Source organism: Dichomitus squalens (genome assembly GCF_000275845.1).
Source record: "Dichomitus squalens LYAD-421 SS1 unplaced genomic scaffold DICSQscaffold_37, whole genome shotgun sequence".
Lineage (NCBI taxonomy): Eukaryota > Fungi > Basidiomycota > Agaricomycetes > Polyporales > Polyporaceae > Dichomitus > Dichomitus squalens.
In genome coordinates, this window is record NW_006766919.1 from 7,402 (window position 1) to 28,056 (window position 20,655).

Below are 20,655 nucleotides of genomic sequence, written 5' to 3' on the forward strand. Positions count from 1 at the left end.
AGATAGATGTGACGAAGTACTCACTCTTCAGTCAGTAAGGAAAGACTGAAGAGGGAGGACGCAATCTGAAGTCCTTATATACTATAGAGAAGTGTCCATGACTAATGGAAGGGTGGTTAGTCACATGTACCATAGTGCGATGAATAATACAATGGTGAAAGAATTGCGACGTATCGCACCATAGGCTGAGTAAGAGATGAGTAAGGCATAGACCTGTCTAGACCGTTCTGGAGTAGTACGGATTGTCCTAGACAGTACCAGAAGAGTCCGGAAGCATAGCTATGGTACACGAGCAGAGAGTCCCAAATATGGTAACATACTACATAAGCGACTACAGCTAAGCGCTAGGAGACGCATAGCCTCGTGTAGTCCGGACCGGATAAGTCCAAGTTCAACATGGAGTGTTGAACAGGCGCTGGTTTACACAGCTTGCCTAACACAGCCGTCACAAGATATGGAACGGCACAGCCGGTTAATGCAACAACCTATCCCCTGGAAACTGGAATCATGCCCCTTGATTCCGGGTTTTCGGCGGAACAAGGTCTGTAGCACCGCAACCAGGCCGTTTCACCTGGAACAAGCTGGTGCCCTAGGTGCCCCACGACCTAGCCCACAACCTCCCTTTGGTCTGGAGACGATTGCTTTAGCCGTCATAGAGCTAGACACCTTGTTCCACTTTTTCAGGTTTTGAAAATCTGAGTAGTTGGCCATTTGAGCAGAAACATGAAGCTTCATTCCCCACACATATTCGAAAGCATAGGAGGCATGTGAATTGTATGACTAGATACTATGTACAACAGAACAGATGTCCACTTCGGACTGCCGCCCTCGCCCTCGAACCAACAAAGGTCATGCGCGAATCAAAATGTCCGAAACCAAGTGTTCCCAATTTGAAGACTGGAGCTTCATGAAGACTTCATTTCACATACACGCTGGCTATATTCGCTCACTAGACTCGTACCGTCCTCTCCAACGGGTGTTGCTACGACTGCTGTCTCTAAAACCCCTGCCAGGTTCTTCTTGTCACCTCCTGTCGCTGTCACCGCTGCCTTGGCCTCGTCCAAGTCTGAACCGGGATCCACCTCGAGAGTCGCCTGCACCTGAACCGTCACTCATCGGTGCGCGCCGTTTCCTGTCATCATAGCACGTAGTCAGCTGTTGATTGTGTGTATCTGGACATTCTGTCATACCCTTGTCTGCGAGTGTTTGCTGCCACACGATCTGCTGTGGCATCTCCGTCACCTGACGCCGATATACCCACAGATCGTCCAAGCTCTAGTTCGCCTACGTACTCAACCTCTTGTACCATGCTCGCATCGATGTCTTCTCTGGATAGCCTAGGCTGGCTGGGACCGGGAGCCCTCATCTTCCCCTTCCCCAGTGGCTCTGTAGCCCCTTCTTGTGGTTCTTGCAGTTGTGCGAAGGCGTCTTCTTCGTCGTCCACGTCGATTACTTGGCGCGGTTTGTTGGGCACTATGGAGACGGTCAAATGATCCCGTGCGGCCTGAACGTAGGAATGCATCCGCCGCTTTGAGTTCCATCCGACGGCGGCTTGCCGTTCGAGTTCACGCATGCAACCGAGGCGGAACTGATTGCGTCCACCGCCATGGTGGTTGCTATATTCCATCTCGGGCGCAGGGAACCTGTCCGTACAGCTCGTTACAGCTCTTCCTGGCAGCGTAAGTTCAAGAGATAGAGAAACATGCCTTGCGCCAATATGATTCATGACCAATTTCTCCGCCGCGACGGCCCGCGCAAACGCACCGGCCATGGCGGGTGTGCTGTGGCCCCTCGATACCGCTTTCTCCGTAACACTCTCAGGCGTCCGATTCTTCCCAGTTCGCTGTTGTGGATCGATGTGAGGGGGGAGGTATGCGTCCGTGGCTTCGTGAACAAGTAACGATACGGGCACACGAACATGGACATCGTTACCATGAGGATTGAGGAGGGGGAGGACGGAGAAGTCAATATGAGGGGAAGACAAGGAAATGGGTACACGTGTCGGAACGGACACGTCCGAGGTGGACGCATTGGACTTGGTCGGAGCAGATGCATTCGCATCGGCATGAACCAGTGGTATGATTGAGGATGCGTCGTAGGTATCGCCCAGGATGACAAACTTGCGGGGCGTGGCGGAGGTAGGTGAGAGGGCGTCGCGAGGAATCTCGCGAATTACGTAGCCAATACATGGATCTGTAGTGAAGTGGACATGTTACCAGCAGCGACTATTGGCTAGGCTTAACAGCGAAGCGGTAAACAGACAGCGTACCTCGATGTTCGATTGGCCCCGCGTCCACGACTGCCCCCCAAAGGCAGTGCGCCTGCTTGGGCGACATGTCAACGAGTCCCCTCCAGAACCCCTGTTCATCGCACCAGATATCACGCCCCACACATTCGCTCTCGGAGCGGACGTCTACCTCGTCTACACTTTCCTGATTAGTGCGTACTTCCGCCGGAACGGAAGGCTGCTCTCCAGGAAAGAGAAGCTCGTGAACGACATAAGCGAATTCGGAATGGGTGTGCGTTATATGCCAGAGCATCCGCAGCATTCGACGAACGCCGCGCGGACCAAAGATCTCGACCCGCGGAGGACGTTTATTTGGAGGAGGGGCGTTTCTAGGTACAGCGCCTGGTGGCTTCGGTATCCCAAGGACAATACGCAGGAAGGTGAGGAGGCCCATAGTGTGGTCGGCTGTCATTTTGGTGAGTAGGAGACGAACGCCGAGGCTGGTAGCAACTGCTGAAAACCAGCGTCGAGTGCGAAAAGCCAGGCGACTGAGCACTAAGAACTGATATCCACGGAGAACGTAGAACAACATTGCATATATGCGCTGTTTTCGAGCTGCTAAGACCGTCTAACCATTCGGTATCTGGTCTGCTCGGGGTCAGGGGCAGGCTACCGCAACAAAGCATCCTACGAGGGAGGCTACACTGAGAGAAGCCGAAAACTCTCACAAACAAACAGAGCGAGTACCATCTGCGACCAGCAAAGAACGTGAACTACGGCAGCGTGCTCTATCTAGCCTGGTCTGCTAGATGCATTTGAAGCGCGGTGAGAACACACGACATTCAGAATTACGTTCGTTCCCGAACTTTACGGACAGGAGTATTCGGCGCCGCAGCACGCCCGAGGTTTTCGTTCCAGAAACGCGCAGTGCGCCAGCTCAGCCCGACGCATGAGAGCTGCACACAACCAGCTCGCCCATGGCGAACGCTACCCGCGGTATATGCAGTCAAGCATGGGGCGCGTAAAGGGACTCCAACAAAGGAACGCAGATATGAGCGCTCACCGTGCAAGTGTGTGATGAATATCTTCGTGACGTCCGTCATACGCAACCTCTGCTGCCCGGGACGATACGGTTGTTGTTCGAACTGACGTCTGGTCCCCTCCGCGCAGTCAATCACTGTGAGCAAACAATTAGCCAACCTGGGGACCTGTTCAAGCGCTTTGGGGCCGGGCGGGTTCGACGAACGCGAAGATATACCGGTACGCACTCCAAAGCTGTCCATTTCCAAACATGTCGACGACGAGGCTGGAACAGTTGCGTGTCTCTGTCGGGCCTCCGCCAGAAGTGGTGCCAAGGAAATGCACGGAAATATCGCGAGACATGAAGGCGCGCAGATATTTGTGGCGGCGAGGGGGGTACTGGTGTCGATAGGTAGGCGGCAGGTTTTCTGAGAATGGAAGAGCGTAGAGAAGCCGGGATGCGTGGACAAAAGACAAGTAATGCGGCGAAGTGCAAGGCACGGAACAATAACGTCCAAACCTTGCTGAGCTCGCCGTCGTCGAAGGCGTCTGCCCTTTCCCCGGTCCGGACCGGTCCCAGGGCGTGCACCGTATGCGCGCGACACGAGCGATGCACGCTCATTCACCCGCGGGATGCGTAGCATAGAGCAAAAGAGGTCCTACGATGCTAGTGCGTGCGCTACAGATACATTGCAGATCTCGCGGTAAGCTCAAGTAGGTGCCTACCAACCTCGGCCTGATCCTCGTGAGTAACTGTATCGACCCTACGCGAACAGACGCAAACCCTACCGTTCACAGATGCAACATCCGCCTCTCCCATTGCCACACCGCGTAGCTGATTGCAGTCATCGGTATCACCTTCAGATACCCGATCGTCAGCCCCACGTAAAACCCCTTCAACCCCTTCGACACCCAGATAGTCCGGACCGTCTCGCCCCACCGCATCCATCTATCTGGCTGCGTCAAGCCCCCGACCTGCATCCTCCTCCGGATCACCTCGAATGGGTAGGACACCGTCTGCGCAAGCACCCCAGACGCTGCTCCGATCGACAGGTCCGCGAGCGGCCCGCCTCCAATTTTCGATCCACCCTCACGGTAAGGAAAGAAGTGGGCACGTAGGAAGCCCCAGAAGAGGAAGGATGTGCCAGCGTAGGGAATCATGCCTATCGTAGTGACTGTGAAGCCGCGGTAGAACTTGAGAACGGGAAAGCGAGTGAAGAGGGAGGTCTTCACTTGGTCTGTCGCGATCACAGCAGACGAGGCGGAAGCGGCCGCGGACGGGGCGGGCTGAGGGGCTTCGTGGTATATTCGACGCATGGCGGACAGGAAGGAGGGTCGCTGTTGAGAGGGACCGGGAAATTTATGCGTTTCGAATGCCATACGAACTCGAATGAGCTCGAGAGGGTAGGTGAAGAACACGGACGTGATGCCTATACATCCGACGTACAGTAGTTGATTAAAACGCAAGTCGGTAGAGAGACAGAACGCGAGCACAGCATACCCGAGATGGCCCCGGCAGTGAAGCGGCGCAGGTTGGTCTGGCTCTCTCGCGTAGGCATGAGCAACTGGAGGGCTTCGATTCATTATGTGTCACCAGGTAGGGAAGAAAACTGACGACGTACTGCCTCGACTTGGTCATATGTCATGAACTTGATGGCTGCGTACGGAGCGATACGGAGTAGAGTAGCGGAATGGCCCTGGAGGAGACCTCGCATGCCGTTTTCGCGGTATATTTGGGAGACGGCGCGAAAGGCTCCGCTCCATGTGCCTGCACGTCGCATCGAGCATTCAGCGCGTTAGACGCAATCCGCCGCGAGGGGAGTAGACGTGAACATCACTCAAGACGTACCAGCATATTTCTGAAAGTCAGGATTGGACGCCTGGAAGAGGATCTTGACTCTGTCGAGAGGCGCGACGACGGTCTTTGCCTGCTCACACGACAGTCCGAGCAAACGCGTCAGCGAGCCAAACGAAGCACGGCGCGCGGCGCGCGGCACGCGCAAGGGGTACATGTGCGCCGCCAAAAGCAAGAAGGAGACATACCACACAGCCAGCGACACCACCTGCGAGACCGGAGCGAAGGACGTAGCTGAGGCTCTGCCTGTCTTTCGGAGATGCATCGGAGGACATTCGAATCAAGAAGCTCGAGCTTGGGCTAGTTCATACGGTCGTAACGAGTCCTCTCAGAACAATCGGTGTATAGTGTGCACGACAAATGGCAGTGTTGCGGACAGCGTGCGGGGAAGCAAGCAAGATGCGGGGCCCCAGAGACGGAGAAGGCAGAAAGGGAAGGGTTATGTACATAGCGCGCCTCGGAATTCGGAAAGTCGGACTCAGCCGCTCTCAACTTCTCCGAACACTCGCCCAAATGACGTCTCCCTCACGTGAGCTTTGTCTCGGCAAGTCGCGTTGCAACGGGCGCCTGGCGTCTTGACAGTTCAGCACATTCCTGTCTGCGCAAGCCCCTCGCGAGCAGAGCTCGTTTGCAGCTTTCCTTTCTACCATCAACTACTGCCACTCATTCGTCGCTCCCCTCAGTCTCAAATTCGTTATGGCTACCAAGGCAAAACCCTCCGAAGCCAAAGTCCCTGTACTCAAAGGGAAAGAAGGTTCGTGTGAAGGCACGTCCCATAACGCATATACTCACATGCCCATTGGCTGGCGGCATCAGCCGAGGACAAAGTCCTCGAGTACATGAAAAAGGTATCGATCCGCAGCATATGTCCTATTCAGTGGACCGTGGCTGACGAAGTACCCGTCAGATGAATCGTCCCTTCGGAGCCGTCGATGTCTCCGCAAACCTCAAGGGCTCCGTCCCGAAGGCTGCTGCTCAGAAGATTCTCGTCTCTCTCTCTGAGCGCGGAGAACTTGTTCAGAAGACGTGTGGTGCGTGTTTTCAATTATCGCAGGTCCGGATCGTGTGTGGGTTAGCCTCGAAGATTCGATGTGGCTCCGAAAGGCGAAGTAATCATCCGACTGCGCCTCGAAACGTCATAAATTGTCGTGCCCCATTCTCGTTCCGCATGGGCAGTGCAGATGGCATGGAATTCCCCTGTCAATTACACTTCGACTGCGCCTTGCTTCTGTGGCTTCGGTCGTAAACATTGCGGTCGTATATATACCATTTGCCGGAGTACCGTCTACCGATGCGCTATTGACTAGCTCCGTCTGATGCCACAATGAGGGTGCATACAGCTTACGGACGCAATCCTCCCGTTGTCATCTCTGCAGCTGCATACATTCTCTGCGGTTGTTAGGTCATCTCACACACATACACATATATGCATTTGGCTGAGAGACATTCACTCGAAGTCATGATTGCAAGTGCGGTGATAATCGCGAACCCACCGTCATGCGCTATATGGCGTTGTCGTATACATGACTCCGACACTGGGCGCGCCGCAATCGCGGTTGTCAGCATGACGGAGAAACAGCCGTCCGCAGATCAGAGTCGTGGCTGAATCGCTTCACGCTCAGACTGGCGATACGGAGTCTTGAGGCGACTCGCTTACGGGGGTTGCGTGCATACCATTAGGCAAAACCACATTCTTTGTCGCCAATCAGGCTAATTTGGAGGATATGCCTACTGAGAAGCTGGCGGCGCTGGAAAGTGAATACAAGAATATGGACGAAAATAACAAGCAGCTTGTTGTGGAAACGAAGATGTTCAGTACCGGTACGTCCCACGACTGACTTTTTGGAGATGAACACGCCTGCAGAAAACTCATGATGCTGGATTTCGACATGGGCAGAGGTCAACAGATTGAGAAGCACGCCCACAGACAAGGAGCTGGCCAGCGAGATCGTGAAGGTTGCGGATGCGGTACGTAGGCCCTGAGCTGCTGCGTACGATGCTCGTCCGTATCGGAAATCGTCTCGGCCCTCGAATTGGTAACCATCATGTCTGAGGAGCATACTGTCGCCGGCACTCGGTCTCCACCCTGATTGACTTGTGTGGAGACCCACTGCAATACTCACACGTTGGGTCTTGGCAGATTGAGAAGGCGCAAGCGCACCTGGAGCCTCTACGCGCAGGTACACGCCTGGTATCAGCGGAAGAGACTGCGCAGTTAGACTCGGAGTGGACGCGGTGGCGAAATGAATGGACCCGTCGCCGGAAGATCTTTTTGACGTACGTGATTGGTCCCTTTCATGCATCTCTCGAGGGACGCAGTCATCTGACAATGAACAACTTGAACAGGTTCTGGTCCCTGGTCACGGACACGCTCACGCCCCAGCAGGCGACGGAGCTAGGGGGTGACCTAGGAATAGAACACGACACAGCCGAGCACGGAGTCCTCGAGAAGGGGGCGCTTTGCTCGACGGGAAGCGTGCTGGGGAAGAGACGAAGATGAGAGATGTGTTGTGTCGGGCGAGGCGTTGAGACACGTGAATATACTCGTGATTGGACTCGGTCTGTGGACTGGTCTGTGGACTGGCCATTGGCGTTCTGTTCGACGTTCTGCAGGCAGTGTGAACAAGGCGAGGCCGTTGACCGGTCCACGTGTGGGTGGGAGGGGGCTGGAGAGGACGTCGCGAGGTAGGCGGCTATTTTCGGAGTGCGAAAGGCCCATGGGATATTTATGTTGAGCTCGACCGTTCGACGACGTTCGACTGCGGCCAACGTCTTCCTCTCCCCATCCCTCCTCGTCCTCTCCTTCCACTGTCCTCGCGACTGTGCCCTCCATGTCGTATCTCGCTCTTTCAACGTTTCTTGCCCTCGCCGCCGCCCCCTTAGGCGTCGTCGCCCAGAGTGCCACCTCTTCTTCCTTTACGCCCCTCGCCTCAAAGCACTTCTCCTACCCCTCTGGCATCGTAAGTATCTCCTCTTCCTTCTGGACAGCCACAACATCCTGCCGCCTCCGTTTACGCGGCTGCATCAATTCGAAGCACCATGGCGTATTACGTGACGCCAGCGCCGCCTTCGAACTTTGATCCCTGATCCTCTCTTCCTTCCACAGCCGTACCAAGCCGATCCCGACGACGGTGTTCGTGGCACACAGCAGGGTTACAACCTTTGCAACTCTACCACCGAGGGCCCCAATTCCCTCTGCCAGACTGCGTTCATCAATCATGCCGATGATTGGTGTGTTTGGGCGCCTCCCATCCCCAACTCCACCATCGGAGACACTGAGGGTGAAGAGGTCGCCTGGTGCACAAAGAAGGGCCGTGGTACCCGTATCATACCCGCTGGTGCCATCACCGGCCTTCAGTTCATGAAGACTCCCGGCTACCTCCAAATTGTTGGCTTCATCGACCAGACCCAGATCAACATTGCCGCCGACGACGGTGGAGGCGAGCTCGATCCCCACGGTGCTGATCTCGTGAGTATTCCCGTTGCTGTATGCGTGCATCCCTTTCTCATTTCGCGTCTAGCGTGGCAATCCGCTTGGTGGTCTCGTGTACTCGAACGGCTTTCCTAGCAACGGCGGGAACAACAACAGCTTCCAACAGGTGATCGAGTGGCACAAGTATGTATATCCTGGCGTTCGACGCACTGCGCAGTAGCTCATCAGAAGCATAGTTTCATGGGATCGGACCAGTTTTGCTTCAAGGTTTGCGACCCTGCTGGGTCGAATGCGGCCAACCTGTGTCAGCACATCTTTGACCGTATTGGTGTCGCGTACAACTGCCCAAATGCGGCCCAGAACGGCACATTTGAGTCCTGCGAAGGCGACAACCAGGACCCTCCTGGTGTCTACACGACCAACGGCCAGGTCGTCACTTACAGCCAACCTCCTGAATCCCTTGGCCCGATTACGTCGTTGCCGTACACCCCGAAGATCCCGGCGTCCTCGAACTGTGTCCAGTTCGCGTCGTCCGCGCTCTTCACGGACCTCGCTAGTACGACCACTTCTGGCTCCGGCTCAGCGACCGCGACTGGTAGCGGCGCTGGTGCCACATCTACTGGTGCTTCCGCTAGTCGCTCCGGCTCTTCGAGTTCGTCAGCTGCTACTGGTAGCTCGTCAAACAATGGCGCTGCAACGATGTGCATCTCGATCTTGTCGACGATTGGAGGTGTACTCGCCGCTGTCGCCTTCCTTTCTTGACGGCGTCAACTGTTGTCATTCACGATTCTCATGACTGGACTTTCAAGGACCTCTGTATGTACGCCTTAGGGAGGGTTGTAGTGACCACTAGTAGGGCTACGCTCGCAGCCGTTACTATCAGTCCTGAAGCACGATCGTTGTATTCGTCGAACTGTCACATTACACTAACTATAGCGCACGGACTACTTATTCCTCGCCTCTTGGCTTTTCTAGTTGCCAGGAAATATACCGTCAACTCAGTCTAGTAATACGATTTCCGTGAGCACTCACGGCGACGATGTTATGCGGCCTTGTCTAGGTGGAGCTCGGAATGAAGAAAGCCTGAAACGAAGGCCTGAAACTTAAGACTTGTGTGGGTGGGCAACGTCGTGTATACGAACAATCGCCCGTGGTCGCCTGCCAATTTATGGAGTGGTTGTGTCGCGTGCTTGTTTGTCCGAATGCAGCCGGGTTCAGGGGCCTGAGCTCGTGTTCACAACCCAAGTCGGTGCAATACCGCGTGGAGTTGATGTCGGAGAGTCTACTCGGATGTAGCAGTCGGCTGCGAACGTGCGCGACTGCCTGCTAAGTACCGGAGGGCGATGTACCTGGAGGTGAAACAAGGGACAGATCATGGGTGAGACGCGAGGCATCAGCTTGCGGCCTGGGGGACATGGATGGCAAAGCAATGAACATGGGCTAAAACGGAGCCGTGCACTGCGGGCAGACGGGCCAAGGCCATGGACGGCTTCGATCAGCTCGAGTCCGCGTCTGCGCCTTCCATATCCGCCCACAGCCGCTACCCCATCCGCTCCTACTTACACACCACATCCACCTCGTCTCCGCTCGACGTCCCCCCCTTCTCTCTTTTGTCCGTCCACGCCTCCTGTCACTCCACACGCTCACTGCACCTCCTTACCATCTGTACGATCATCAATACACCATCATGGCCCCGGCCCCGAAGGCCAAAGCCCTCAAGATCGGAAGGGCCCTCAAGAGGCTTCCCGCGCGCGTCGCGTCGGGCGGGAGGGGAAATAGCAATACGTTTGCGCCCTTGCCGGGCGAGGTGCCTATCGTCATGCTCAGAGTCCAGGTCCTCAGCTGCACCAATTTGCTCTCAAAGGATCGGAATGGCTTCAGTGACCCGTGAGTTCTATATCTCCCTGTCCCCTGTCCCGCAATGCTCATCTATCTATTGGTCGGTCTGAATACCATAGTTTCGTAGTTGTCTCCCTCCTCGGAAACCGTCACCACACTTCTGTTGCGAAGCGCACCGTCAACCCCACGTACAGCCCTAAGGATGCGACCTTCGACTTCCCCATCCATCTCTCCCTCGCGGACAAGCTCGGGGTCGTCGAGCTTGTCGTATGGGACAAAGACGTACTCAAGAAAGATTACCTAGGAGAGGCGTGGATACCTTTGGAGGACTGGTTCCGGGACGGGAGCGCATACGCCTTCGATGATATGAACAACAAGGTGCGTACGCATTGATATTGACTATTGGAGATTGCGATTGCGAATGTTCATCGCGCGGGTTTGCAAAGCTTATATCGAGGAATCTGGTGTCAACCCGTAACTCGACACAGGCTACTGGCAACATCCAAGTCAAGCTCGGCTTCGTGCCGCCCGCGAATACGGCCACCCTCATGGACTTCGGCGAAATTTACTCTGAACTTGTCAAGAGGACGCGCCCGAGCCTCGTTTCGGCTCCTCCGGTGCGTTCACATTACCTGCCGCATGCATGTATGCGCGGGGCGCGCGCGAGGCCGTCGAGCTGACTCGTCGCGTGCCACATCATAACGACAGACGGAAGGCATTGGCACCATCCGCTCGAATCAGGACGGTCCGGCGTACCAAGATGATGGCCTTAGCTCAGACGACGAGGGGGACAGCGAAGAGGAGGGCGAAGAGGAGTCCCCACCCGGGAGTCACCTCGCCAACCTCTACATTCCGCCCTCGCAGATTTATACCGCCGAGCCTGAGCAGGCTCCCCCACCACCGTCGTCCGCTTCCGCTGTGGAAACGCCCGTGACTCCTACTCCTGCCGCCGTTCAGAAGACGCCGCAAGCTTCCAAGCCGGCGTCGCCTGGGTTCAAGATCCCAAGCATGTTCCCGAAGAGGTCCAGCACCGCGCGCTCCCTCTCTGTTGACTCTGTCACGACGATTACGACTAACCCATCCGGAGGATCAGGAACGACGACTGCGGCGAGCAGCACAGGAGTTCTTACTGCTCCCAGCTCAGGCGCGACTACGCCTCTCACCTCTGGTACGGCCCCCGGGGCGGTCGCTCGCCCGCCAATGTCGCAGCAGAAGTCGAAGTTCCGAAAGTCCTGGATCGCGAGGAACAAGGACTTCAACTTCAGCGCCGCGAATGACATCATGGGCATCGTAATGCTTGAGATCCAGGGCGCCAAGGATCTGCCAAAACTGAAGAACAGTACGTGTACTAATTTGACGGTCTATCCAAATGTGCACCACCTGACACGGACGGGCGCTGACGGCTTGATTATCTAGTGACGCGCATGGGCTGGGACATGGACCCCTTCGTGGTCGTATCGTTTGGTAAGAAGGTCTTCCGAACGCGCGTCATTCGCCACTCGTTGAACCCTCAGTGGGACGAGAAGATGCTGTTCCATGTCCGGCGATACGAGACCACGTTCAAAGTGCAGCTCACCGTGCTCGATTGGGACAAGCTGTCTTCGAACGACCATGTCGGCGACGCGTCTTTTGATGTTGCGAAGCTGCTTGCGGACGCACCCAAGAAGGATGAGAACACGGGATTGTACCCAGATGAGGAGGACGGCAGGCGGTCCATGACGGACTTCACACTGCCGCTCTCCACTGCGAAGGAGATGCCCTGGGAGGCAAAGCACAACCCGACAATCTCCATCAGGTATGCTGAATACGTCTTGCTCCAGCCTATACAATACTCAAGAAAGCGCTCAGAGCAAAATATCAGCCATACGACGCGCTTCGCCAGAAGTTCTGGCGCGTGTATCTCAAGCAATATGACACCGATGATACCGGCACCATCTCCCATCTCGAACTCACCTCCATGCTGGATTCTTTAGGCTCCACCCTTTCTCACGATACCGTCAACTCGTTCTGGACACGTTTCAACAAGCGTCCTCAAGAAGACGTGCTCAGTATCAACGAGGCCATCCAGTGCCTCGAGACCGAATTGTGTCGGCCTGCGAGCGAGAAGAAACGCATTGATCCGGACGAGGGCATCATGGATACGTCCGCTCCTGTCACACCTGCAGTCATGAGCGGGTTGCAGGCGCAGCAGAACGTGGATTTCGACCAACTTGACTTCTCTGGCGTCCCGTCCAACCATGCCGCGCTCAGCAGCGAACGAGAGCCAGCAGATAACCTCCCGAACGCTCTCCCCGCTCATCCCACAGAGCCAATGCAACAGCCTCTCGATGCCGCCGCCCAGGGCTTGTCTACTACGCCACCAAACCGCCCCCCATATATCAGGTCGAACGCCTCCTCAGACGCAGAGGAATCGTCCAATGGGTCAAACGGGTCACCCGACCCATTCGTCGAGCGTGTCATCAACATCAAGAATTGCCCATTGTGCCATCGCCCTCGGATGAACTCTAAGGCTGAAGTCGACATCGTGACCCATCTGGCAGTATGCGCGAGTCAGGACTGGGCGCGAGTTGACAAGATCGTTGTGGGAAATTACGTTACGGCGAACCAAGCCCAACGGAAGTGGTATACTAAGGTCATATCGAAGGTCTCTGCAGGCAACTATAAGCTTGGCGCGGTACGTGCTCCTAACGGGATGGCTTCGAGACGTCGGACTGATCCGTCTCTGTCGCAGAACTCAGCGAACATTATCGTCCAGAACCGCCTGACAGGTCAGCTTGAGGAAGAGAAGATGCAGGTGTACGTCCGATTGGGAATACGCCTGCTCTACAAGGGCTGGAAGAGTCGGATGGAAGGTGCACGAGGTATGTCGCAGCGCCTTCGGAGCGCGCCTCCATTGACGTATGAGACTGCAACAGCACGCCGGCTCCTCAAATCGCTTTCCATCAAGCAGGGTCTCAAGTATGACTCGCCTGAGTCCGCACGCGATATTCCCGCGTTCATAGCGTTCCACAAGCTCAATATCGACGAAATCCTCGATCCGCTCGACTCATTCAGTACGTACGACCGTAGCAGTCTAGTGTTTGTTGTCTCATAGAGCACACTTCTTATCGTAGAGACCTTCAACGAGTTCTTTTACAGGTAATTTATGTGGGCGATTTGATAGTAATGGCTATCTGATGACATGGCGACTACGACAGGAAACTAAAACCTGGCGCGCGCCCTGTGGAATGCCCCGATGATCCCTACCGTCTAGTGAGCGGTGCTGACTGCCGCCTCATGGTATTCGCGACCGTCAGCGAGGCGACAAAGCTGTGGATCAAGGGTCGCGACTTCTCCGTCGCCCGACTGCTCGGTGACGCATACCGCAACGAGGCTGAGAAGTACAACGGGGGCGCACTGTGCATCTTCCGACTCGCCCCGCAAGACTATCACCGCTTCCACGTCCCTGTTGATGGAAAAATTGGCCCCATGACGTACATCACTGGCGAGTACTATACTGTCAATGTAAGGCTCTTAACAGCGTCCCGTTCGCGTGTACTGAATCTTTACTGTAACCCAGCCGCAAGCCATCCGAACGGCGTTGGACGTGTATGGCGAGAATGTCCGCAAGATCGTCCCGATAGATAGCCCTCAATTCGGTCGCGTCATGTGCGTATGTATCGGCGCGATGATGGTCGGAAGTATCTATACCACAGTGAAGGAGGGCGACTACGTTAAGCGAGGAGATGAGTTTGGTTACTTCGCCTTCGGTACGTATATCATATCTACATCCAGTGCGGTCGCTCATCCATTATCATTACTTCCAGGTGGCTCAACAATTGTTGTGCTATTCGAGAAAGGTGTCGTGGAATGGGACGAAGATCTGCTTATCAATAGTAGAGCATGCCTGGAGACGTTGGTGCGTGTGGGTATGGGTTTGGGGCGTAGTAAACGCAAACTAGTCACGGACGGCAATGGCTCGCAGTAATATCACAAATTCATTGTATACCAGTAGTACTGTACGGTCCTAGCTTTCTGTGTCACTCCGTATCGTCGTCGAGAAGGCATTTAGGCTCAGCGCTGATACTTCATCGTCTTCAATGCCATAGGGATGCGCATCATTGCTAACCATTGCAGTGCTGTCAGCAAGTTGCGGGTGGCATCTGGTTCTTCGTCCGAAACGTACCTGGGAGCTGGTTCATATACTGTTGAACTGAGTAATGGAAGACGTTTTCACGGCCGATTGTCGCCTACGGACAAGCCTGGTTCGTCTTGTTCTTTTGAAATGAACGTACAATGCGTAAGGAAAGCAGCAGGTACCTCACACGTGCCTGCTAAGATCTCTTCGAGGAGCCTATATCCTATTCATTCGCTGGCTCCTTGTGATGGAACATGATTGCCATAGTACAAACAACAATCCTACGATGACCCCGGCGATACCCAGCACACCCAAACCAATGGCTTCCACAATTAGCCCGTCAACACCTCTGTATACCGTGGCATGGTGGAATAGCGCCATCCCAATGGATAGGGCGAACACGCCCGAGAAGAGGGCCCCCACAGCAGCGAGTCTCCCGACCCAATCCTCCAGTATGAATCTGATGGCTGGGACTCCATGCGCATCAGGCGAGAACCTTGCACGCGATCCAGCAATTGCCCCGAAAATGGCGCCGAATGCCAGTGATGTGAATGCGCCGACAAGGCTCAGGTACCAAAACGGAGGATGGTCCTTGATTGTGACTCCCCACCTGAGCGCCATAAGCCCTAGCCAGGATGGAATGAGGGTGCAGGACAGCGTGACGATGACGGGGATAAGGAAGCAAGGTAGGGAATGAATAGATGTTGGGATACACGAACGGCTTCCCTCGCGTTGCCTGGAAGGAGGATTGTCGGATGACAGGACTTTGTACTCTGGGACTGCCTCTTGAAGCGTACTAGGTGTCCGTTGAGAGTCGGATCTATGAATATCGCTATCGAATCAGTTCATGGTGAATCGATCTCCTTTGGAGAATTGGTGCGTCCAAGACTTACGAGAAGTAATCAACGCCCGAAGAACTGTCCAATTCCTGACGGGTTGCTGAATATGAGCTTGCGTAGTGATGGTGGGGTTGGATGCGCGACAGGAGGAAGGTTCTATGGCCAGTTGTAAGAGGTGTATGCGCTGGAGCAGGCACTATACATGCTCTAGTGGGCAAGGTCTGATCACTCGCCTCGCTAGCAGGTGGTGGCGCTGTAAGAAGTGGCATGCTGAGGAGTGCTCGAATAGAATAGTTCGATGCGGAAGTGCACCTCACCTTTATGACAGGAGACACGAACAACGAAGCGAACGTGGCTATTGTCATCTGTGGGCTGAGGATACCGCGCCAGCGCCCTGCCGCAACGCTCATACAGTACTCGGCGCAACCGATGAATGAACGACATCAGCCCTTTGTTTATACTAGTAGGAGTAGCAGGATTATGAGCTCACCATAAAGCTCACCAAATCGAATTCTTCACGTTTGAATCATTGTGATTGGATACAGTGAACAGCTGCTGCGTCACCGCGACCCACGACAGCGATGAGTTTCGAACAGGAGGTCCTTGCTACCGCGTCGTGTACGATTATACCAACTCAAGTGCACAAACTTACTCACCATATTCCTGGCTCATATATGTATCGTTGGCCAACTCGAAGCTTTAGGTTCCAAGGAGACGGTGGCGCCGCTCATTCAACTTCGGTTAGCTAGCGAATATTGGTGGACATGGTATATCCCAAGGTGTAAAACGCTGTATTTGGTGAGGAGTATTCAATAAGGAAGACTGTGTACCCAGGCGGAGGACATGAATGATATCCAGAGTCAGCGTTGAGATCTTGAGACTGAACCGAAAAACCGCGGATGATGCTGTCGGGCGCCAATGAAATTCACAACAATTCGACTAACGCCTACTGCAGTCTACGACGTCAGGTCTCAAAAAGCCCAGAACACGCCCCTCCAAAACGCAGTGTAGTGACATACAATAGCCTGATGCCACATTCATGCACTTTAAAGCAGAGATACACATAGAACGTCACATCCCAGTCATACAATAGTGGAGAAGACAACCAAGGGGAGCGCCGACTCCTGTTGCACCCAGCATAAGGGCATCCTTCGGTCCAGATGACTCCATTTCAAACCATCGCGTCGCCATGTACCCAGCGGCATGAAGAACATACTGCATGGAGAACACCCAACTATCACCACACATACAGCGGTGCCGTATGATGACCAAGATGCACGCGATCGCACCAAGGGCAGCAACCATGACAATCGCGCCGGCCAGGAGAGCCCTCAACTCGCCGAAGTCCTTAGAAGGAAGTACGAATGTGGGGGCTAGGGCGAGGATGCTAAGGGCGCTGGCCAAGGAGCTTGAGATGAGTGCTATAGGCATTCTAAACAATAAGTAGGAGGAGAGCAATCATCTGATATATCCGAAGGGCGTCGTTCACGGAAACCTGTGGCGATTGGCAGAAAGGCGGAGACCAGAGAACCGGAGATCAGGCATCTCGGTGGACTCTCGAGACATAGACAGGCGAGCGTGAGCTAAGCGTCGCGAGGATGCTAGATGGCATCCCATGACGAGTCCGTGTGCGTCTCTTATAATCGGATGTCAAGGGTGCACAGAGCCTGCAAGAAATCATCGACGAGGCGGCCCTCGCGCATACGCAATTTTCCTTGCGTACTGTATGGTACAATAGACACGCAGCCAGACGCCACGCGCTGTCCATCAGAGAGAAAACGCATGACAACAAATGTCAGGAAAGCGTCAGTAATCCTGAGAGAAGGATGCGACGAAACCCGCTCTTGCAGCCTCCTCCCATGATAGGGATCGCGGATCCCTGGGGCCATGGTCGATCTGGTGGTATTGTGCGAGTAATAGACCATTCAGTGTCACATCACAAGCCTATGCGTACTCTTTCGTCTCCCGAGAAAGTCTTCGTTACTCTGTGCTTCTGAAAAAAACATCATAGCAGAAATAAACACATCTTCCCAGTATTGATACAATCACGATCCAATGAAATACAGAACACTGAAAATGAAAAGCGGGATCCCCGCAATAATCGTCCCCAAGCTCCCCGCTGCCAGGGCTTGAATCGCGCGCAGCCCCTCCGGTGCGAGGTCCCCAGGTACAACCAAGATCCCCACGCTTGCCGCAACCGCGCTCGATGTGATGATGCCTAGCGAGAGTGTTCCCCACAGCGCCCAGTCTCCAGCATCCGAATTGTCTTGGTGACGACGCTCAGCCAGCACGACTGCCCCGACAGTGATGAACACGACAAGTGTGTCCACGATCGCGCTGCCTGCGAGTACGACACGTGCGAAGGCGGGCGAGATGGTGTCATTGTAGTAAATCGTCGCTATGGATGTTTTGTAGTGGAGGATGCGTCCACCAACGTAGACGGACGCGACGTTCAGGCCGAATGAGAAAGCAACGCCAAACGCGAAGAAGAACACGAAGCCTATCAAGAGAAGCGCGAAGAAGCCTAACTCCTCCCAATCCAACGACGACGTGATCTTGTTCCATATGCGACGGGCGATGCTATGCCGCTTGGGCTCGGTCTCATGGGCTCGATCCAATTCGATGCCGGGGAAAGGAGTGTTGATGAGGGGGCTCAGGGAGCGGCGTGTGGCTGGAATGGGGGAATATTGGGGGAGCTCTGAACGCAGCCTGGGGCTTGAACTCGGAGATTCCCCAGCATGAGGCGAGAAGGGAGCCATTCAGTGTCTGCTGTGGGGTTAATGGCTAGGAAGCTGGAAGGGCTGCACGAACGAGGTGGGACTTTATACGGTAGAGCGCTTGGACCAACGACTAGTTGGTTGGCTGTGATGCACAGCCTCCCTGACAAGCTGCCAGTGCCAGGTACATGGACAAGGCACCTGGCACAAACACGAGAATAGGTCGGCTTCACGCAAAGCCCATCTCCTCGTTCTCGGGCGAACGGGAGAAGCAACAGAAGACGTTAGACAATAGCTTCGAGGCAACGTCCACGAGACAATAAATGGCGTACAGCAGCACGACAACGGCTATACAAACAGCACATCCAGTGCCACTTGCCTCCATTGCCGCCACTGATGTAAGTCCAGATATCGCGATATGGTGGTTTTGGAGCACGGCCACTCCGACTGAGGATGCGAAAGCACTCGCTAGCGTGAAACCCAAGGAGATCGCGATCGCGACGAAGGGACCCGGCATAGTCAACGCAGCCCGCGCAACAACTACACCCATCGGTAGACTGAGGATAGGACCTCCGACGAGCACAGGAAGTAAGCTAGGCTGTGTGCTGGTAGGGTCCCTGTAGATAGCGGAGATTTGTGCGAGAATGAGGCTCCCAAGGAATGCGAAAAACGACCCTGCTCCGATAGCACAAATACAAGCACTCACGACTATCCCAAGTATACAGGTGACATACTTCGAACGTGATGGAGGATCGGTGGTGCTAATTCGCAGGGGAGATCTGTGAGTTTCTGGGGGGGAGACGTGATAGAGAACGTGGACTTGAGGGGGTTGGGCGAGAGAGGGACTGGGACGAGGTCTGGTGATAAGGGAGCCTTCATCGTGGATTTGCAGGATCTGTAGGATATTCTCGGAAGCTTGGAAGGGAACTGCCCCTCAAGCCCATCTGGGAGCACGTCCCTATATGCCGAATGCACCTGACCTCCTCCCGACAGCTTCACCATCAGCCCTTTTGTCGTCGATGTGGCCAAGATGACATGGACATCTCATCATGTAAAGGATGACTCACCTCACCGGTTGTCACTTCCACTCGCCAACAACCCAGCACAATCAGCCCCCCGCTGCCCTGCAGCGCCAGGGCAGAAAGCGCTATACGAACGAAATCTCATCAACGCGTCGTACTCGGATCATATTCGCAAATAATCCATATCCAGGATGCAGATAGCATTGTCAGAGGCGAGAGCGAGCAGAAGATGTACTACGGAGGAACCATACATCCTGGACGTCGCAAAGCCACAACCCTCAAAGAGGCGTCTGTTTTCGTTCACACAGTCCCGAGCGCCGAACGATTCCGCATTTGCTTGTCAGCATACGCGGACCGCGAGTTCCTCCTATACGACGTATACACGGCGACGAAACTGGCTTGCCATATTCCTTGTGCTTTTATTCCAGGCTGAGGCCGTTCCTGGCATAGATATTGCGTATGGAGGCAGGTCCTAGGGCCACTCATAATCTGCTTTCCTGGGTCTTGTAGTGTCGTTGTCTTGAAATGAAACCCAAAGCGACGTAGCTGAGGCTGCTGAGCTGAATTGAGTGGCAAGGTGACTGTAGCCTCGCATTTCGACACGTCTCCCTGCCAAAATGAGCGCCTCGCCGCCCCTCTGCATCCGCAGTTCTCGCCCGTCGTTCTTGTCCACATTGCACAATACAGCCGGTTTCAGCTCGCTTGTCGTGAGAGCGCCGCGCCGCATCTCACGCATTTGCCTGTTTTCCCCTCCTAAGCGCCCCCAAAGGAACTTCGGACGACGATATCTCCTCGACAGCTCAATGTAACCACTTCATTCTTGCGTATTCTGGCTCAGGACTACGACGCGTAGGGCACGGTACTGGTTTCAAGTTAGCAACTCGTTTAACGGACCATCCACCTGCTTTCAGTCGATTTCACGCCGTCTTCTGCATCCATCGCACATATCTCCTTGAACATCACATGGAGATACCTGGAGGGCTCACTGGAAGCCGTTGGCGGATGATACGGAGGGCATATGGTGCAGAAGAGGTCCATGATGTACGTTTTCTCCATTCTGCGAAGGGTTCTGGCGCATGCCTAGTATACCACTCTGTCGTATATCGTCAAATCCAACACATCTTTGCTACCAAACATGTCACATATGTCCACTGTAAGCCTACAAACCCATGTAATTGTGCCGGTTACCAATTGTAGTGTTCTACAAGCTCTCCTTTGCAGCTCCAATCTACCCACCTCGTCTGTTCCTCCCTCCTACTCAACAGTGACTACATGGCCCCAAAGGCCTTGCAAGACCACAGAGATTATGGAGGTGCAGATTACTCACAAAGTCATGGTGTCTGGTGCTCCCCGACGAGGACTTTGAGCTGGCCCAAGAGGGCAGCCACCCGAGCCCACCCTATGGTGGACGTGATTGTCGCTGGACACTCCGCCTTTTGAGACAGAGCCCTCGGTAGCGTCCTGTCTTCACCATTCCGACAATTTCCGGGAGAGTACGCCATACCATTCAGCTAACAACGCTGTCCGAGTCCAGTAGGGAGCTGGAAGAGCGGGATTGCCCAGAAGTTGGTGACGTCGAGTTGGCG

General features: G+C 54.7%; 5 protein-coding genes across 5 annotated transcripts; 2 read left to right on the forward strand and 3 right to left on the reverse strand.

Annotated features, from left to right (window-relative positions):
- Positions 1 to 1,058: 1,058 nt before the first annotated feature.
- DICSQDRAFT_90353 (uncharacterized protein) lies at positions 1,059 to 3,730 on the reverse strand (the record flags this gene model as incomplete). Its single annotated transcript, XM_007368532.1, has 5 exons — positions 3,496 to 3,730; positions 2,270 to 3,404; positions 1,707 to 2,193; positions 1,191 to 1,643; positions 1,059 to 1,132 (listed from the first exon to the last, which is right to left on the reverse strand). Coding segments are annotated over exons 2-5 (1,563 nt in total), but the record flags the coding sequence as incomplete, so codon positions are not given.
- Positions 3,731 to 3,902: 172 nt separating this feature from the next.
- Positions 3,903 to 5,545, reverse strand: DICSQDRAFT_90356 (mitochondrial carrier). The gene is made up of 5 exons (XM_007368533.1): positions 5,291 to 5,545; positions 5,097 to 5,175; positions 4,870 to 5,015; positions 4,749 to 4,812; positions 3,903 to 4,677 (listed from the first exon to the last, which is right to left on the reverse strand). The coding sequence occupies exons 1-5, from the start codon at positions 5,375 to 5,377 to the stop codon at positions 4,040 to 4,042; spliced, it is 1,014 nt and encodes a 337-aa protein (XP_007368595.1). The 5' UTR covers positions 5,378 to 5,545; the 3' UTR covers positions 3,903 to 4,039.
- A 253-nt stretch (positions 5,546 to 5,798) lies between these two features.
- Positions 5,799 to 7,603, forward strand: DICSQDRAFT_162807 (TBPIP-domain-containing protein; the record flags this gene model as incomplete). Its single annotated transcript, XM_007368534.1, has 7 exons — positions 5,799 to 5,856; positions 5,919 to 5,950; positions 6,010 to 6,133; positions 6,783 to 6,923; positions 7,000 to 7,070; positions 7,243 to 7,379; positions 7,449 to 7,603. 7 exons carry the CDS (start codon positions 5,799 to 5,801, stop codon positions 7,600 to 7,602), a joined length of 717 nt encoding a protein of 238 aa, XP_007368596.1.
- A 465-nt stretch (positions 7,604 to 8,068) lies between these two features.
- Positions 8,069 to 14,469, forward strand: DICSQDRAFT_139207 (uncharacterized protein). Its single transcript, XM_007368535.1, has 13 exons — positions 8,069 to 8,571; positions 8,624 to 8,718; positions 8,772 to 10,422; positions 10,494 to 10,752; positions 10,821 to 11,713; positions 11,791 to 12,169; positions 12,223 to 13,048; positions 13,106 to 13,235; positions 13,290 to 13,427; positions 13,488 to 13,512; positions 13,572 to 13,878; positions 13,934 to 14,123; positions 14,181 to 14,469. The coding sequence occupies exons 5-13, from the start codon at positions 11,383 to 11,385 to the stop codon at positions 14,339 to 14,341; spliced, it is 2,487 nt and encodes an 828-aa protein (XP_007368597.1). The 5' UTR covers positions 8,069 to 8,571; positions 8,624 to 8,718; positions 8,772 to 10,422; positions 10,494 to 10,752; positions 10,821 to 11,382; the 3' UTR covers positions 14,342 to 14,469.
- A 2,879-nt stretch (positions 14,470 to 17,348) lies between these two features.
- DICSQDRAFT_162810 (uncharacterized protein) lies at positions 17,349 to 18,089 on the reverse strand (the record flags this gene model as incomplete). Its single annotated transcript, XM_007368536.1, has 1 exon — positions 17,349 to 18,089. The coding sequence occupies one exon, from the start codon at positions 18,087 to 18,089 to the stop codon at positions 17,376 to 17,378; it is 714 nt and encodes a 237-aa protein (XP_007368598.1). The 3' UTR covers positions 17,349 to 17,375.
- Between the last annotated feature and the right edge of the window lie 2,566 nt (positions 18,090 to 20,655).

Coding starts and splice junctions, on each gene's coding strand:
- DICSQDRAFT_90356 (XM_007368533.1), bottom strand. CDS start 5,377: ATGTCCTCCGATGCATCTCCGAAAGACAGGCAGAGCCTCAGCTACGTC. Junction 5,176..5,290: donor GTGGTGTCGCTGGCTGTGTG/GTATGTCTCCTT, acceptor TCGTGTGAGCAG/GCAAAGACCGTCGTCGCGCC. Junction 4,813..4,869: donor CATATGACCAAGTCGAGGCA/GTACGTCGTCAG, acceptor GAAGCCCTCCAG/TTGCTCATGCCTACGCGAGA.
- DICSQDRAFT_139207 (XM_007368535.1), top strand. CDS start 11,383: ATGTTCCCGAAGAGGTCCAGCACCGCGCGCTCCCTCTCTGTTGACTCT. Junction 13,049..13,105: donor GCAACTATAAGCTTGGCGCG/GTACGTGCTCCT, acceptor TCTCTGTCGCAG/AACTCAGCGAACATTATCGT. Junction 14,124..14,180: donor GTTTGGTTACTTCGCCTTCG/GTACGTATATCA, acceptor CATTACTTCCAG/GTGGCTCAACAATTGTTGTG.